Source organism: Aptenodytes patagonicus, chromosome 17 (assembly GCF_965638725.1).
Source record: "Aptenodytes patagonicus chromosome 17, bAptPat1.pri.cur, whole genome shotgun sequence".
NCBI lineage: Eukaryota > Metazoa > Chordata > Aves > Sphenisciformes > Spheniscidae > Aptenodytes > Aptenodytes patagonicus.
The window spans coordinates 9,082,898-9,102,060 of NC_134965.1; the positions used below are offsets into that span (position 1 = coordinate 9,082,898).

Sequence of the window (19,163 nt, forward strand, 5' to 3'; positions counted from 1 at the left end):
TTAGAGGTGTATATAGAGAAATCTGTTTGAGAAACCTGGTTAATAAACCAGATATCGTTTCACAGTCCTCCTGACTCCCTCAGGAAGGAAAAATAGCAGGAATCTGGTTCAGCTGGCTGATGGGAGTATCCCATCAGCTGGCCTAGATAAAGCACAGATGGTTCTCTCTCACTTCTAGCATATGATTGTAGGATCAATAAAAGAGAGGTGGCTTAACTCTACCTTTCTTTCTTCTCCTACAACCACACTGATATCAGTCTTGTGCTGCTGAGAATCTGGTCTACATACTATCACAGCACATCATACCTTCTACTAGTGTCTTCCTTGTTGATGGAAAATCTGTAATGATTCTAACAATTCATTAAGCTAAAGCTTGAATTAAATGGCTTCAAAGATACTGTTAAGAATTCTTAATGTCTTTGTCAGCAAAATCTGCACTGACCAGCTATTTTGGGGAGAGCAGTTCACTTAAAGTAAGCTTTAATACATATAATCCTAAGTTGTTAATATACTTATACTACCTGTACTCATCTATTTTATTGTTAAACTATAATGGTAATGTTCATAGGGGAGAATAGAATGCAGTATGAAATTAGAATTAAAGCATAAGCAGCAAAGAAGTCTTGTTTTTGTATTTTTCCATTATGTTGTTGGTTTTGTGCTAGTAATTTCCCTTTTACATACATGTGTTTGTTTTTTTAACAGTTTTATACAAGCTTTGCTTGTGATCTTCTCTGTCTTTTTGTACTTGTTTTCCTACAAAGAACACCTTGTGTGTCTTGTTTTGGCAATGGCCCTAGGGTGGGCTAATATGCTCTATTTCACCAGAGGTTTCCAGTCCATGGGCATTTACAGTGTTATGATTCAAAAGGCAAGTTTGTTTTGTTTTGTTTTACCTGCCTTGTTATGATGCTTGCTTATTATGATACAATCCCAATCAAGCATATTCAGCAATTTAGATGTACATTGTAGTTCATACTGAAATTTCTTATTTTCAGTTTATAAGTCTTATTTCAGCAGAATACACTATATAACTTCAATGGCAGAAACTAGTTTATATCTTAAGATTTTATTATATTAAATATGTAATTAACTTGTGTTTTTTCAGCTAATGTAGTTCTGCTATTTAATTGCCTCATGCTGTAATGCCTATATTGTACAGAGTTAGTCATCCTTGGAAGTACACAACACACCAGGCTGTCAGTCATGAGATTAAAAAATCAGACCTAAATCTTCTCTGGGTTTCTGAGACTACAAGCAGTTTGCTTAATGAAAGCAATCTGACACTTTAGTGTGTACCACATCTGTATCCCTGCAGAATTCATAAGCATAAAACTAGTTCTCCATTTGCATTTCTGATAAGTATTTAATTTAATTTTTAGGTCATCCTGCAAGATGTGATAAAATTTTTAGTTGTCTATATCGTGTTTTTGCTGGGATTTGGCGTAGGTAAATATTACTGGAGAAAAGCACTGATGCTCTGTGTGAGTAAAAATTTTAGCATTATTATGAATAAGAACCCTATTGTCATGATGAGAGTTCATGTTGGGGTTTCTTCTGGATATTAAAAAGCCAAGTTTAGAGATTTAAACTGTCTAGAGACTATCTGAACAGATAAGTAATTTGGCTCTTGCTCAATTGCCTGCAATTTCATTTGGACATGGGCTCTTTCTGCTTCCTGGTAATCTGTCATCTAGCTGCTGCTGTGCATGTTGCTGGGCAGCTCTAGCTCTTAATATTAAGCAGCGCATTTTGAATTCTTTAGGATAAAATGCCATGTATACATAAAGCATTATTGTGATTAAAATTTTCTCACGCTTTCTTCTCAGCTCTTGCTGCATTGATTGAGACTTGCCAAGATGGCGGTGAATGCCATTCCAACAGCAGTCTGGGACCTGTTCTGATGGATCTTTTTAAGCTCACCCTAGGACTGGGTGATCTGGAGATCCAGCAAAATTCAAAGTATCCTGTGCTATTTCTCCTGCTCCTCATAACTTACGTTGTGCTGACTTTTGTTCTTCTCTTGAACATGCTGATCGCATTAATGGGGGAAACAGTGGAAGATATTTCTAAAGAGAGCGAGCACATTTGGAAACTCCAGGTTTGTTTGTGAGTTAGTTTGCTTAGTGAAGTATAGACGCATTGGCTAAAATCTTTTGAGCTATGATACCTAAGGTACCTATGATACCTTATCATGCTGACAGAAGGGGTTAGGTATGAACAATGATAATCCCCATTTGTATACGTGTACAAATAATGGAAATAAGTAATTTTAGTATTAGGGTATTGTAATAACTTCAGAATTAACAACTATCCTAAAGGTAATCTTATGGCTCAGATTTTCAACCTCGTGCACTGTCACATACCTTTATGACTTTCATTCCCCTTGGTATGTCAGAAGGAAGGTGCGTTTCATTATCTGCCCAGAAATCTGTAACACAGCATGCTTGGCTATTCCATCCCTTGAGTTTGAGCAAGGCGTGAGTTCATTCCAATTTCTCATACCTTATCCAAGCCTGGTCTTTTACCAAGGCTAGACAGCTCGGAGTCCCAAGCTGTCATTGAGAACACAGTCATAATTAGGATTGGAGTTGCTTTCTGTGGTGGGCAGCATCCCACTACAGGTTATACATATATCCCTGTGGCAGGGTGTTGCGTGAAGGTGTGTTAGCATTAAACCCTAAACACCGAGTCTAGAGTGAGATTTCTTGATTCTTCTCTGAGGACGCCTTCTGCAGTGGGGCTAATTAGAGAAAGCTGTGGACTCCCTGTTTGCACATGCCAAATAATAAGTGCCATACTATTTACTGTTGTTGGAATCAGTGTTGGTTATGGATGATGGATGGAGGCATGACATGTTTTAATGGAACATGGAGCCTGCAAACTGTATATGCTAAGAAAACAGACAATTGTGAATATGGTTAACCATACTCGTGTTACTATTTATTGTTAATAGAGAGCGAGAACTATTTTGGAATTTGAAAAATTCTTACCAAAATGTTTGAGGAAAAAATTCCAACTGGGAGAACGGTGTAAAGTGGCTGAAAATGACACCAGGGTGTGTTTAAGGTAAAGCAAAGCTAGAATACTGTGCTATCAATTCTGCTCTGTATGTTTCTCCTCAAAAGCCTCTTTAAAATATTTCTACATCTCTGCAAATTATATTACGTGTACAAAAACCCAATTTGTTTTTTTCAATTGTAACCAATTGTTTAAAAAAAGGGAAAAATGTATAGGTTTTTTATGTAGACAATTTATTGGTAAGAAAACAGATTTTCAACTTCATATGTTTTTAATGTACAAGTATCAAGCCTGCTTGCAGTAAATGTACTTTGTCATAATCTCCTTTGGATGTTCGCTTAAAAGTAATCATATTTAAATTGATCGCTAATTGATGATTACCATATGAAAGAAAATATTACTATGCTGTATGAAAAATACTTAGATATTTCAGGTGGGTTTCAAGACTGCACTCATAATGTGTGAACTTATAAAGTAGTCTTAGTATTATTCTTATCTTCATATAGTAGGTAACGCTGCAAAAGACGTTCAGCCTTTTAGTACTAGCAAAGCAGGTGCTGATGGTCAAGTATGACAATCCCGAGAAGGAATAAAGAAATAAAAGGGGAAGTGCAGCTATGTAGCTGGGAGATAACGCATGCTAATAACACAACTTATATACAATATAAACAGGATTAATGAAGTGAAATGGACCGAGTGGAAAACACATGTTTCATTTATTAACGAAGATCCAGGGCCAACAGGTACTACAGAATTTTACAACACCGTATTTGTGAAATCATTTTTTTCTTAGAAATGCTTTGATACAGTTTTATACCTTTTAAAAATATAAACTGTCATAATCTAGATATTCAACCACACTTTACTGCTAGGGGAACTCATGGCTAATATGGTAGGGGTGTTAAATTCTTTTTAAAGATTTGGAGAGAGGGTTGTTTACAAACTCTCATTATTTACACTTTGGCACCGAAACATGGTGGTTTTACCTTTTCTTTATTTTTCTCTAAGCAGTTGTGCTTGATCTAAGTTCTACATTCTCTTACGGCATTTGAATGGTATAAGGCCGGAGAACTTTTTAATAGACAGAAAAAGTTGTCATAAAGTACATTTAGTGCTTAAATAGTTACATACAGGATTGCAAAATTTGGCAAGAAATCGGACTGATTCTACCTGACAATACTGTAGTCCGCTGTTTTTAACCCTGGAACATTCTGTTTATGTTTTGCGATATATATTGGATGACAAACTTGTGAATGTTGACCAGGAAATTCAAGATAACCCATCTGCTGACAGTGTTGGAAGTGTAATAGAGAAATGACCTAACTCTGAGGTGTCAGATGTCCTTCTGGCAGCAGGCGTCAGAGTTTACCATAGGGGCATATGAGGATCTGGGAGACTTGTTCTGAAGTTTGTTCTTGAGACAATTAGCGTTTATATTGCTTAGTAGAATGATCTCAGTAATAATTAAAAGGGGCAGACAGAAAAATTTCTGTGTAAGATATGGTAGTAAACTGACACCTTGCTGTTTAAATAAATGCATGGGTTTTTAACAGAAAATAGACGTGCAAAAATTTGATCTTGCACATACAGTTTCTACCATATCCTGTTTTGTTTATAATGCATTTTTTTTCAGATCCAAGCAAAGTTCAAGATAATTCAAGAACTAATAGCAAAAACACCCTGAATACGTTTGAAGAAATGGATGATTTGCCTGAAACTTCTGTTTAGTTGTGCTGTATTTGATATGTGGTCGTTCTGAAGGTTAAAAGCATCAGCAGTGGATGCTGAAAGCTTTGGTATTTTGGACAGCTGTAACCAGCTGGAACGCAAACTTTCAGTGACATGGTCTGATGACTTTAACCCATTTAATCAGGGCAGCTAAGCTAAAATAAAATGGACTCTTTCAGTTTTGAGCCTCTTGAAAACCGTTGCTGTCCAAGTTTGTGTGACGCTACTCAAACTTGGCTCCAGGCTTTTTACTGGATAAAAAAGGTCAAATGTGAGATATTTCTATCTTTTGTGGAAAATTAAGATCATTGTGATCCCAGTCCGCTGTCTTTTGGAATCTCTAAGTCATGAGAAACAGTTTGTACACTGAAAAAAGTTAAGTTCTTGTCGTGGAGAAAAGAAAGGCATTTCAGTTCTGAAGACTACTAAATGAAGTATGTTATTTTGAAATAACGATGTTCTGGATATATTTGAAGCTTTTGTATTGACTGTCAGTGTTATTGGAGGCTTGATCCCACAATTTGGAGAAAGCCTCTTCAGGTCTCATTAGCTTTGCCTGATCGGTTTTCCTGTATGTAATCCCTAGGGTATAATGTGGTGTTTACTGCTTTTTATTTATTACTATGTATATATGCTTCCCATAAAATAATAGGGCAGAAACATAATTCATGATGGAGAATATTTCCAAGTTTGTTCCAGTCACAAGGTCTTCTCTCTTCCTACTCAGCTTTTCCATGCTGTTGCATCTTGCTGCACAAAAAGGAAGTTACCACATCAGAAGTTCTTTGAGTTTAGAAGTAAATTAATTTCTATATTCAACCACTTCAGGAAAATAAGTCGTCAGTATTTCTTCCCAAAATTAACAGAATAAGTTAAATGCAGTGCAATTGCAGACTTTTAAAGCTTTTTTTTTATTCAGAGGACTAAGTAATGCATTTCTGTAGCACTTTTTATTTCACTACCTGTGATGACCTAGTACTATGAATTATATTTTTAGTTTTCTATTTTATGTGTGGATGTATAAAAAGAAATATTTGTTCTATGTACTTTTAAATTTCAACTAATACATTATGTGTCTTCAGTGTCATGGATTTTCATCATATATATTCATTTGGTGCCTGTTTTAAAGGTGCTATTTAGGAAAGACTCAGGTGAATTCTGTTGTGTGTTTGGATGATAATATGAATTGCACTGGATTCTTACAGCTAAGCTTGCTGTGGGCAAAATGATCCAAAAGACTTTCTTAACACAGAAGAGAGAGCATGAGGGAACTCTCCAGCGGAAAGGATAGTGCAAAGCTATTGGCAGGGATGGTGAACATGGTTCTCGCTACCCAGCCGGTCTTCTATAGATGCCGTATCCTGTGTTTCCTACCATGTATGGCCTGGATGGATGGGGTCAGATTGAAATCTTCAATTCAGTTATGTTTTTACAGGGCACAGGAATTTGAGGGGAAGGACATTTATGTGTATCAATAGATCAATGTAATCTCTGAGCGTTGTTTGGCCGCCATAGGATATGTGAGTATGAGAAAAAAAATTCCTGTGGTCTTGGAATCTTTCATCTTTGCTAGGTAATTTTGCATTGAAACTGCCCACAAAGAATATTGCCTTAGGACTATGCAGTTCCGTCTGGATTCTTCCGAGCGCCAGTCTTTGTACCAAAAAAAAAAATACCTCTTCACATATGCTCAGGAACCAGAATAAACTAGCCTGCGCTGTACTCCGTGTTGCTATGGGTAGACTTGTCACTGACTTGTCACAAGTTCAGGTATCTCTGCACTGTACTGAGGTCACTCTGTAGGTGTAGCCATAAAACAGGGAAGGCACAAAAAACCGTAAGGAATGTGCTGTGCCAATGTCCAGGTACAAAACTGTATGATAAAACTGAAGGAGAAGCTGGGGGGGTGTTTCTAAAAGTTCTTCGCTGAGAAAACACCCTCCTTTGGTGGCCACAGAGCCCTGCCAGATCACACGTACTGTCTCCTATCTCAAGGCTCTTATCAAGAACACTATGAATAACGACTAGAGCAGATAATTCTGTACTTTTTATACAATGTTTGTTTAAATTAAAGAAATAAAACTTGTAATTCAATAAACATTCTGTCCTGTGTGTTTATTTTATTGCCATAGGAGTTACACAAAGCAAGGAAAAAAGGATTTTGGCTTAGTAGTAAATGAGGAAGACGTCACTTTTCAAAAGATATAATTTGGGGGTTATCTAGACAATGAATCTTTCAGTAAACAGCTAATTATTGTATCCTTATGCAAAGTCCTTAATGTTTTCTCTATCCCCAATTATTGTCCAATATGTGAAAAACAACTTCAGAAAATTCATTAAATCCCCATTTTCTTCTCTTTTTCAGCTACTATGACAGGCTTTCTCTCTACAAATACAGAACAAGTGTCTCAAAATTGTGAGAAGTCTCCCCATATGGAATTCTTCTTAATTTCCATTCTGAAATACTCAGGTATGGTTTGTGCATTGCTCTTCATCAAAACCTGAGTAATTACCTAATCTTGCCTTCATCGAAAACTTTGGGGGTACAACAGTTGATTTAAATTTTATTTGGAAAATGTTATAAGCAGTAGGTGGATACACCTAAAAAGTTATAAAGCTATAAACTTCTCTTGTCTCCATTGCAATAGAAACTTTCTTCAGAAGTTTCCATGGGATAAGCACATCTTTTTCCTGAATTTGAATATTGCTCCAGCATGTTTCCAACTACTAGATACTTTCTAAATTCAAACTTCGTCTTTAAATTACTGTTAAATCAGAAACAGCTTAAATTAATCTTATAATACTTTAAATTTAAAAAAGCTTTACATTTCACTTTAGTGTATTTTTCTCAGAAATCGTATGTTTTTAGCTTATTTTATATCTTCATAAGTATAAAACCAAAACAAACCCTAAGGCTTCCACTTCAGCGCAGTAGGGGTCAGCCACAAATGCAGATAATACAAAAGAATTCTAACATACCCTCCGTTTCTCCCTCCCTAGCTTTTCCTTTGTCTCCTATTTTGTATGTTTATCTGAGGAACTAGTTTCAAGGACCACCTCACTTAAACAAGTGTTGGTTATTGGAGGTTTGGGGTTAGAAAGTAGAAGTGCTGTATTTTTTTTTATATACTGTAGTTTTGTGGATGAACATCTTTCTGTATGATGCTGGTTATAAGTTTTATAGCCACTAACCCGTATGTGGTACATTGTTTAATTGTTTTATATAGTGTGAACTAACAAACTTCATAAAAATAGTATTTATTCTTTGCATCTATAGTAATGTATTAGGACAAGTAAACAATCATAATTAGCACGATGATAGTATGTTTCCTCTTAACAGTGCTCAGCAATGTTAATTAAATTAAAATTTAAAATTAGATTCTGCATTTATTTATTCCATGAATTACTACTGAATGACACTGGATTTCAGAGAAGAAATCCACTTTTTGTATTGAAGATCTGTAATAAGCTTTTAAGAAGTGTTCTGGTCTAAGACTGAGGCTCTGATGTGTTTTGCAGTGAGTTTCATTTTTACTGTTTTTACAAAAGCTTGTTTCTTTTCATAATATGCAGCTTCGTTAATAAATGTTGGGTAGACTGTACAGGCCCCTTTATATACAATTACTTCTCCATCAAGAGTCAAAAATAGAGGATCACCATTGTTCAGTGGCTGCCAGTCTTGATCCTTAGAGAGAAAAAATAAATAGAATATATTTACTTTCAAGTTTTTGTATATGTCATGTGATTTCTGAGTTTATGCTCAAAAATTATATTCTCTCCAGTTTATGGCAAAAGCTTTTAAAAGAATTCCTTTTAATTTTCAGTATGTAATTTCAGGTTTCTGGCCCTCATTTTCAGGCTTGTATAGAATTCACTGGTAAAGGTGAACTAGAAGGAAACTGCATATGCTCACAATTGATTAAAAACAGACCCTCATTTTAGAATTCAAAATTAAATTTGTATTTTAGAATATAAGGTATCCTATTGCCTTTTTTCCAGTTTTAGGTTCAAAAGTGATGTTAGATTCAGTGATTCTCAAGTCAGTTACTGAAATACTGTATGACCTTAGTGACAGAACTTACTATAGGGAAGGCCGAAAGTATTCAATAAACCCATTGGCAATATTGTAATTTTAAATATTTACTATTAAAATATACCACAATGTAGCAGAAGCAACACAGGAGTACTTATAAAATGTCACAAATGGAAACTATTTTAGAATTTACCTGCAGTTTAGGGTGAATAATAGCAATAACTTCATCATTCTTATTCCTGGGATAATCTACTTTCTCCATTATTTTAAAAACCTCAATTGTACATGGTGGAAATTCCTTTCCTAGAAAGAATAAATGTAATTTAATGTCAGAATGAACAACTGCCTGTTAGAAAGAACAATGCATTATTTATTCTATATATATAGAATATTCATTATGTATATTAATGTATATTCATTATTTATTTTAAAAGACGTGTAGATGAGGCGCTTAGGGACATGGTTTAGTGGGCCTGGTGGTGTTGGGTTGACGGTTGGACTCGATGATCTTAGAGGTCTCTTCCAACCTCAATGATTCTATGATTCTATAAGTTGTAGCGAGGTGGGTGTTGGTCTTTTCTCCGAAGTAACAAGCGATAGGACGAGAGGAAATGGCCTCAAGTTGCGGCAGGGGAGGTTTAGATTGGATGTAAGGAAAAATTTCTTTACTGAAAGAGTGGTGAAACATTGGAACAGGCTGCCCAGGGAAGTGGTGGAGTCCCCATCCCTGGAGGTATTTAAAAGACGTGTAGATGAGGCGCTTAGGGACATGGTTTAGTGGGCCTGGTGGTGTTGGGTTGACGGTTGGACTCGATGATCTTAGAGGTCTCTTCCAACCTCAATGATTCTATGATTCTATGATTCTATGATTCTATGATTCTCTTTAGAATGGCTTAAATCATTAGGCTGTACCTGATCAAAGTTTACACACTAGTGATTAGCTCATATATCGTAAAGATGTCTAGCTCCAGATTTTTTTCTCCCCTCAAAGCCAAGCTGCAGAAAGATTGTCCAGTCATGTACTGTAGTGTAGGAAGCCCAGATCTAAATTTGGTGCTGAAATGTGACTTTTCACTGTATACTTAAAAAGATGTATTTTGTAGATGAAGAAATCAATGAAAGGCCTGTGTTTGAAAGTGCTGCACAACACAGAATGGTATCAGTGCTGTTTAATCTTTACCATTCCAGCACAATAATGGAGATTCTGACACGCACAACTATATTCTTTTCCTTCTACTTCCAAAAAAAGCCCACTGACAAAATGTACTCTAAAAGAATTTGAAACACCTATTTTTGTCAGTATGTATTTTAGATGGTACACAGGTATAACAAAATCTTACAAAACTTATTGACTTAAATTTTAGATAACAATGCATAGAAGGTATGTAAATTAAACACTTCTTTCGTGGTATTAATTTATGTATGTTCTCCATGTACATACTACTATACAAATATTGTTAGCTAGTATTTCAGATTCTCAAAGCAACTGTAAGATTAAGATCAAGTATACTTATTGAATCTTCAGAAAGAGGAAATATCCTTAAAGCTACCCAAAGGAGCTATACAGGAATTCTGACTTTCTGATGCCACAACTTGGGTGGTCTAGACAACAATCCTCCCCGCCCCACCTTTTCCCTGTTTAACTGTAAAATGTTGTAGCCCAACCTATTTTTTTAAAAAATATTCTCCCGAAATAGTCCACTGATATGACACAGGATGCTGTATTCTCTCATTACTTACTCTACCTTCATTAAAAAGTTGTACAAAATCAAGGCCATGTTTGACAATCTTCCTCATTTTGTCCAAAGTATCAGCTCTAACAACGCCTTGTGGCTGGGGACCCACCTCCACACCTGTTTGCAGATGAGGGAGATTATTAATATAGCCATAATGTATCACATGCTTAGATTACACAGCAAAAACAGATGTCTGATTGGGTCTGTGTTTTATGTTTAAGAGGAATTGTAAAGTAGAGAGTTACGTGATTTTTAAGGCAAGCAGAAAATTTAGCTCACCAGTCAGGATCAGTTTAAAGAACCACATATACATTTTTGTGTGTGCTACCAGGGTAAGAGAAAGGGTCACTATATATATTGGTTTCTCTTATTCTTTTCCTCATCCTATCTTTCCATGCTGCATTTTAGAGAACTCACTGTCTAATATGAAAAGCAAACTATTGATTTTTTTTTTCTACGGTTATGGTTTTGATTCCATAAATGAAAGTTAACCACTTCCATGCAGAGCATCATTTCCCCCTTTCCTTTATCACATCTTCTCTTTTCCTCTTCTTGGCTAACAACCAGCGTTTCAGCCAAGGCTTATTTAGAAGACATAAACATTTCTTTTCTGAAGCTGTTTACTTCTTCCTTATCCTCATATATTACACATTTTCTGCAAACAGTGAGTTAACTGAGTTTAAGAATTTCCATCTGGCTTCTGTATTTTGTAAGCCAAGTATAAATCAGAACTCTTCAGCAGAAGAGATAATCATATACATTCGATTCGGTAAATATATTGTCAAACAAATAGCTACTGGTGATCAGAGCACTCTACAAAGTAATGAAATGAACAGATCTGGAAACAGGCATATTTTAAAATAATTCATGGTGGGTTAAAATAGTCTTTATATTTCATATTTACCAACAGGATGTTTTGCTACAGATCGAGTTGTTGCATATTTCAAGCTAGGATGTTCAATCAGCAAAACAGGACAGCGTTCTGGAGCCAAAGCGTTCTGTGGAGATTGTTTTAAAAATTTCTTTGTTATGCAAATATTTTAAAATGTTGTGCCACAAAAGATTACTGATGCAGAAGTGATTTACACAATGTCTTCAATATGTTGCCTTTATTTCATGGCCCTCAAAGAAGTAGGACATCTTTAGAAAACGTACAAAGCTGTATTTGTTGGTCTCCTTTCCAGTAACTCATGCCAGGCATGCTCCACTGAACTGTGCTGTCTCCTAATATAACTGAACACAGTTCTAGTCTTAAATTGCTAACAGGAAGAAAAATCTACTCATCAGTGTTCCAAAACTTGGAATCAAAATACTATAAAGCAGATTTCAAGTATTTTTTGTGTTAGACTTGGATTCTTTTATGGGGACATAGATTGTGAATTAAGCCTTATTTTAACCTTTTTTTTTGACATAGAAACCTATTTCAGGCCTCTTTCCTGATGTCTGCCTACCATTGCTCTTCATATAATTTTAGTCATAAGCTTTCTAGGTCTTCAAATATTTTATAAATATTTAAATGGGATGCATGTAATAAGAAAAAAATCAAATGTTAAAATATACCTTGTTTCTAAGGAAAAAAAAAAATTAAAATTCCACACCGTTGGCCTAACCTCGATTTCATCAGTCATTGTCTAGGTCGCTAGTACTTCAGCCAGATTGCACTTAAGCCAGCGCTTTTGCAAACCTCACTCTACCAATACTTATCAGCTTCAGGAACAGCAGAATCAAACAGCTTCTAAAGACATACCACTATTCCTATAAATACTGCTGAAGGGAACATTTGTCATTACCTAGTTCCATTATTTTCTCCATGTCTTTATTTCATAAAATTAATGTTTAACTATTTAGCACGTGTGACCCAAATTTATCCAAGTTCCTGACAGATCAGTGTGAAAGCAGATTAAATTACATTCATTTTCATAGATGTTATTCTAAGCATTCCTCTTTGCCCATCAGTCTGACTAACACTCATTTTAATACATGAAGATTATGATGAGTTCAAATCTGAATTACCTGATATTATAATCAAATTATTAATTAGCTCTGATTAAAAAAAAACATCCTACGAGTGATTAAATATTTTAAAGTTTTGCAGAATAAAAAATAGTATATTTAAAGAAACTACAAAATAATATATAGTAATACAACATTACAACTAATAATCTATTTTAATAGTTCATTTAAATTAGTTTTACCTTGATATAATGAAACATTTGAATTGTAAAGTCATCCCTGGAGTTTTCAAGAATAAGGGTACCACCCATGTTAGAAGTGGTGTTGTGAAGGTCAAAAATAAGGTCATACGCATCATCACTACCTTTTGGACCAAATATATGATTGATTTCCTGAGCCCTTCTCACTTCATATGGAATATCTTCCACCACTGGCCTGCTGTTAATATCAGTACAAAGAAATTAGTAAACTCATTCCATGGCTTTACAGTCAACAAAATACGTATACCCTTTTCTTTTTACTTTAATTCCATAATTGGCTGGAGTTGAAATCACCTATTTAATTACCAAACTGGTAAAACTTAATGAATTTGTGCTTGAAAAAAGCAAGTATGATTGTTAAACATGTCTTACTATTATGTATCTTGTGCAGAAGGGTAGTAAGAATTTTTCAATCTGATTTTAGCTGGAGACTATTTACTTCTCTCTTATTTCTTTACATCCCAAAATTTCCCCCTATGCAGAAAACTAACTCAAAATTTATCAACTTAAACCACTTCCAAGACTGGATCCACCTCCTACTGAAGATGGTATTCAGACATCGGTCCATGCCCTTTTACCTTGGACATCAGTCACAAAGTCTTTTGTAACTTGCTTTACTTCTTGTCTTCTCATATTCTGATCAGACTTCTACAGTCTGTTGTTTTGAGCCCTCCTGACCCTCAAAGCTCACAGAAGATTTTGCTACCTCAAATCTATTCCTCCAAAGTTTTAATACTTGTAATCTCAGGTGACTATGTCTGTACTACACTTTTAAAAAATGGTCTTAGCCTAAGGAAAGGTCTGAGATCTGCTTCCTTTCTGTATTAAGGGCTCTATAGGAAACTGATGTATGACACAAAGACATCTGTCTTACATATTAACAGTGTACAAAGCTGCTGTAGGTTCAGACTTGTTCCACATAGACAGCAAATCTGGTTTTGATGACACGCTTGGGATACTACCCAAGTACAATATAGACACACCTAATATCTTCTGTGCTAAATTCAGTTTTCTTTCTCAATACAGCTCAAGCTTTGTAATATTTTAAATTTGTAAGAAATGCTGGTATTAAGTTGCATAAAGAAAGTTTTGTTAAATACTAACAAAACACCTTACTAACTGCATGGATATTTAAGCATCAGAAGAGGTTGCTGAGGAAAATTATGGGATCACCATTGCTGGAGTATTAGAAATGGCAAGACATAATCTATTAGGAATGTCTACATGCAGTTGATCTTCTGGTGGGATGTGAGGTGGATTAGAATTTTTACGTGAGCCCCTCAAGCTCCTTTTTCTATTTTTATGATTCTGTATATCACATAATCTACCTTTGTATTCTTTAGTTCTGTCTTTGAAATTCAAGGTTTCTTCACATAAGACTTAAATTAATACTTCTTATCGAAGCCAATGGGACTTCCACCATTACTTTCAGCAGTATCAGGATTTCACTCTCCTTTTTCTTATTTTGTAAAATCATTTGTAATCCTGAAGGGTCTACACTCAAAGGGATCAGGTGAAGGTATTCCAAACAGTCAGTAGTGTTGTAATAGGACTGGGCAACTTAATAGGATCTACTGAGGAGTATTAGTTAAAAAATGAAGACAACCTGCAGGTGTCTTAACCTGCTATTTTTTCAAGTGTTCTATGTTCAAAGCAGCTGAAAACAAACAAAACCACTTTTTTTTTTTCATACATTTGTCCTAAGTAAGCAATTAAAAGAATAGCCTCAACACTTACGTGTTAAAATGTCTGTTTATCTTATATATAATAATCAACAACAAAATTCTAAGATGAAAAGCCAGATGAAAAGACGCGCAGGGTAAGAATAACCATGCTTACAAAATATGAGATACGTATTTCTTTCAGTGATATTCACCCTTACCATTAAGACCTTTCTGAAACATAATTACCTGTTTAGCATGTAACTATACCGAGCATAAGAATGTTTATACAGCAAAGTACACCTCTGGAATAGATGTCTCAGAAGCAGAGAAACATAAAATCCCATTAAAAATGTAAAATCAATTACTGTTTTACAGTAATTATAGTTTGTATTTCTTCTAAAATAATGAGTCAGTTAAATTATTGAGACTTTTTGGCTATCATTTTGCCACAGAATACATTATTTCTAACTTAGCTAATTTCAAGTTTTCATCTCTTACTGTATATAACTGAAATTAAATACACTTCCATCATTTGTATGCCATTCTTTCAGATACTCAGATGTCTACCTTTAAATTGCTTTTATCTGCTATCTTCCTGCAAATATAATTGTATTCAGAAGAGCTCCAAAGCTGAATGCACAAGAAGACATGTGAGAAATAATGACTTTGCAACTCAGAAGAGCAATACTTAAGTTTACACAAATACAGCTAATCTAATACTAATTTAAAATGCAGTGTTTAAGATTATGTGTTGGTTTGAGACTCATCCTACTAGCAATAGTTTTAAAATGAATCTGTTAACACTCATGCAATTTGTTCTTTTTGGGTTAAAGGTCAGTAATTTCAGTTATGTGACTGCACGGTTAAAATAGTAGTGGAACTTGTGTTAACATTTTAATCTGGAAAGGAAGCTCCTTACAATTCTAAAAACCAGAAAAGTAAAACAACAGAAAGTACAACTATTCTTACCCAAGATTATCAGGGTCAAAAACACGGTTCAGATCACAGTCAATGTATCTAGTACACTTCTTCACAGCTCTTGGGTTGGTAAGAAATGGTTTCACTTCCATTCCTGTTCTTTGAATCTCAGCTCCATTCTCTTGCCAGTGCTTGACCAAAAATACCCCTGATAACTCATTGCCATGAGTTCCCCCGAAGATAGCAACCCGTCTTACCGGAGGTTTATCAACAACAGAGGAGGAAGTCATGCTTTTCAGCAGCTCTAAGAATTGCTGAAAGCAAAACAGAAAATAATGATAAAGTAAAACTTTTGTCTCAGAAAAAAAATAATCTTTTTACTCTTTTAAATAGGAAATTCTTTAAGCCTGTTTAGGTCAGATGTGAATGAAAGTGAATTAACATTTGTCTAACAGTTTTAGACTCCTGTTGCGAGGCGGGGAGTTGCTAACCTGACACTCCTCCCTCCCGAGGAGCCCTCCCCTTCATTTACCATATTTAGTAATATCTCCAAGTCTGTTAATGGTACTGTTACACAGTTCAAAAGTTAACTTCTCCAGGCAATCTCTATTAATATATGATATATAGGTAAATCTTGTACTAATGACAGTATGAAAAGCCTTTTAAATGTAAACTTTAATAATGCACTTAAATATCTCTGACATTTTTGCATTGCAAACTAGGTGTAACAAGTATACTCATGTATGTTTGAAGTTACATAAAGATTACAGTATACAAGGGCAGAATGATTTAAAGTGAGCAAAAACAGTAAAATATGAATCATATCTTGGCTCTAGATCAACACATAATGCTGAAACATCAAGTACTTTCATCTAAAAAAACAAGAACAGCTGAGTTCCTCAAAGCACGTTGTTGCTTGTATGACCTTTTTTGTTTTATAATATCTGAAGAACAGTGATTAGAAGGACCACTAGCTGAAATTAAAGTGCAATTTATCCACGACTGACTTGCCTAGTATTCCTGGCTCTAGTTCTATCTCGGGATCTGCTAACACAGACCTCTAACACATTGAAACAACTTTGCCAGTGACGACCCTTCTAACTTCTGCAATCTCTTATTAAAAAGGAAACAGATATAGACCACAATGGGACAATAGTTGTGTTCTCCCCCAGAAAAAACCTTAGTCAACAACTTGACTTCTTCCATTTCCAAAAGCATTCAGACAGGCTTCTGAAACTTAAGTCAAAGAGCAGCCATAACTTCCATCATGAGGATCAAAACATTTAGAATAAAAGGTCTTAATAACAGAAAATAAGTTTTACTGCTGTAAATGACAGAAGTATTTGCAATTAGTATCCGACACGATAGAAATGTAAAAAATGTTACATTGCAAGGGAATAAAGAATGTTTATTGAACAATCCCTTTTTATTAAGATTATACTCCAGTGACTGAGAGAGTATTTGGCTTCTGCCTGGGAGAGGCTTTATAACCCAGGCTGATAGACTGTAGGTCTACGAAAAGAAAGCTAAACATAGGACTTATCTAGACAAGTTTGCCAGGAATATATTTCCTGCAAAAGTTGCTCCCTATGTTTCAGCTTATGCATGCAGATTTGCTGAAACTCACAGCAAGTTAATACAGAGAGACTGTTTACTTAAACACTCAACTGTATTACTCCTATACTTAGAAGCTGTCAGCTATTTAATCATAGTAAGTAATTTATTAAACAAAGCAGTAAAGTTGTATTTTACAGCACTGGACAGTCTGTACTGTCCTTTGACCCCAGTCTCTTCAGCGGTGGTGCCAAAACAGCTATTTACACGCTGCCTGAAAAAATGACTCATACTCTGAATCTTGGTTTGCTGAATTTAACCACCACAGAAGTTTCAAGAGTAAATGGCAAAATGCAAACATGCACTGCTAGTACGTATAGTTTATCTTCTATTGCTGGTGGTACTGTAATGGTTGTAATTCCTTGCAAAACGCTGAATGAAATACAGAGATCGTTTGTGCACTTACCTCATTTAACATGCAAGAAGTTTGTCTCCTAAGAAGAGCTTTCTTAGGACAGTTACAGTGCATTTCCAAACATGAGTTTAGGAACTAAAGCCATGGAGGCTTCTTTTATACCCTTAGAGCCCGTTAACTTCCAAGCAGCTTTTAACTCCTGGTCTCCCGGGAGGTTACAAGCACCCACGAATTTGTGGCATAAATGCAGACCCTTGAAAAGCTTTCACTCTTCTGAACTAAACACCGGGACCAATCCCTTATTCCTGTGCTTTGCCAATACTTACACTTAGAAAAAATATGGAGAATCGTATTTAGTTTATTAAGAATTCAGATTGTTTTTATGTACTACATACAAACACCTGGTAGTGCATCTGAAAGCTTAGAATGTGTGCCACGAGCTGAAAAACATATGCAGTAATAAAATGTAAATAAAATGAAGTCTAGCTGTCAAAGCCACGAAGGTATATATGTAAGAAGTGTAACGTGGCTCTCCAGAGCCTTCCAAGGCACGGGCTGAAGCAAAAATTGGGGTTACAAAAAAAGGACAGGCTCCAACCCTGCTGAGCGCCAAGATTTTACACAGGAACCAGTCAGAAGTTACACGGTTGAGAACAACCACGTGTAACACCCAGAATAGTGGCTGAAGAGAAAAACAGCGTGCAGAACGCAGAGAGTGTTATTTATATCCATGTTTGTGTTCACACATTGGTGGGTATTCAGCTCCTGCGCCAGGTTCTCCAAGTGCTGAACATGGCACCACGCGGGCCAGTTCCAGGGGTACGGAGATAATTAATTAAATCCTACAGAAGACCAATTTAATCGTTCCCGCGAGCTGCCCTCCCCGCCGCGCTCTCCCCAGCTTGGGACAGACAGCTTCCAACCACGCCGGGGCCGGGGCAGGGACCGGGGCCCCGCGGCGCCAGGCGCCCCCTCACTGAGGGCCTCCCGCGGCCAACGGCGCCTGCGCCAGCGGCGCTGCTCTGCCGCCTTTGAAAGGAGAGCGCGGTCGGCCCCTTCCCGCCCTTTTCTCAGTCAGGCGCGAGAGCGTGGCCGTTTCGTCCGTTATTTTTGGCGGGCTTCACCTCAGCCCTTTTCTTCAGACTCCGGGAAGGACTTCAGACTCCTTTTTTTAGCCTGTGACTGGTACTGCTCTTGTGTGAAGTACTGCGGAGGCTTACCCTGGTATCTCCTGTTCTCCATCCTTAGCTTACTTTTTTCTACAGCTTTAGCGCTGGGTTTTGGTTGCTTATCTTCAAGAGAGGACAGAAAGCAAGACAATACAGTCTAAAATGCTGTGCAACACCAAAATGGGCTTCATAAACAGAAGTGTTGAGTTTATGGGGTTTCATTTTACAAGTATGTCACTTACTGGTGGCCATTAGGCTTCTTAGTGCTAGCAATACAGTTTAAATTGTGTAACAGCAATGAACTAGAAGCTGCTTTAATGTCACACATGTAATGATGTACCTCACAGAAATAAAGAGTGAATTGATCTGTTAGTCTAGCTGTGGTAGATACTTGTGCTTCATTCCTATCAACATCTTTAAGAGCTGCATATGGTTAACTGCCAGATCAAAATAAATGTAATGTCTTATTTGTACACACAAGTATGCAGTATTTTCATATGCCACTAAAGGCAATATGCGCCAGTAACTAACTTTGACAGAATAGCAATTAATGCTACACAACAGTCTGTGTAGTATCCTCAATGCATACAGTAATACATAGACATTTACTATAGAAGTAGATTAATCAGAAAACAAATATGGCAAACTACGTATACCTAATATGCTAATATATACTTTTTCTGTTCATAATATTTGGCTGATAATAATGGTT

General features: G+C 36.1%; 2 protein-coding genes across 2 annotated transcripts in view; one reads left to right on the forward strand and one right to left on the reverse strand.

Moving 5' to 3' along the window:
- TRPV3 (transient receptor potential cation channel subfamily V member 3) overlaps positions 1-6,840 on the forward strand; it is a 22,636-nt gene extending 15,796 nt beyond the window's left edge. Inside the window, exons 13-18 of the mRNA XM_076354835.1 lie at positions 706-871; positions 1,383-1,449; positions 1,830-2,101; positions 2,957-3,069; positions 3,694-3,764; positions 4,655-6,840. Of these exons, the coding sequence (XP_076210950.1) occupies positions 706-871; positions 1,383-1,449; positions 1,830-2,101; positions 2,957-3,069; positions 3,694-3,764; positions 4,655-4,749 (784 nt within the window). The 3' untranslated portion in view covers positions 4,750-6,840. The remainder of the gene's footprint in view (positions 1-705; positions 872-1,382; positions 1,450-1,829; positions 2,102-2,956; positions 3,070-3,693; positions 3,765-4,654) is intronic.
- ASPA (aspartoacylase) lies at positions 6,841-17,387 on the reverse strand. Its single transcript, XM_076354831.1, has 7 exons — positions 17,334-17,387; positions 15,365-15,627; positions 12,714-12,909; positions 11,423-11,516; positions 10,528-10,635; positions 8,976-9,085; positions 6,841-8,434 (listed from the first exon to the last, which is right to left on the reverse strand). Exons 1-7 carry the CDS (start codon positions 17,343-17,345, stop codon positions 8,222-8,224), a joined length of 996 nt encoding a protein of 331 aa, XP_076210946.1. The 5' UTR covers positions 17,346-17,387; the 3' UTR covers positions 6,841-8,221.
- Positions 17,388-19,163: the final 1,776 nt, after the last annotated feature.

Bases quoted from the DNA above. Each gene is read 5' to 3' on its own strand.
- ASPA (XM_076354831.1), bottom strand. The intron at 11,517-12,713 runs GTAAAACTAATT...CAATCTCCACAG, and splicing joins AAATGTTTCATTATATCAAG to AACGCTTTGGCTCCAGAACG. The intron at 9,086-10,527 runs GTAGAGTAAGTA...TATTCTTTCTAG, and splicing joins TGTACAACTTTTTAATGAAG to GAAAGGAATTTCCACCATGT.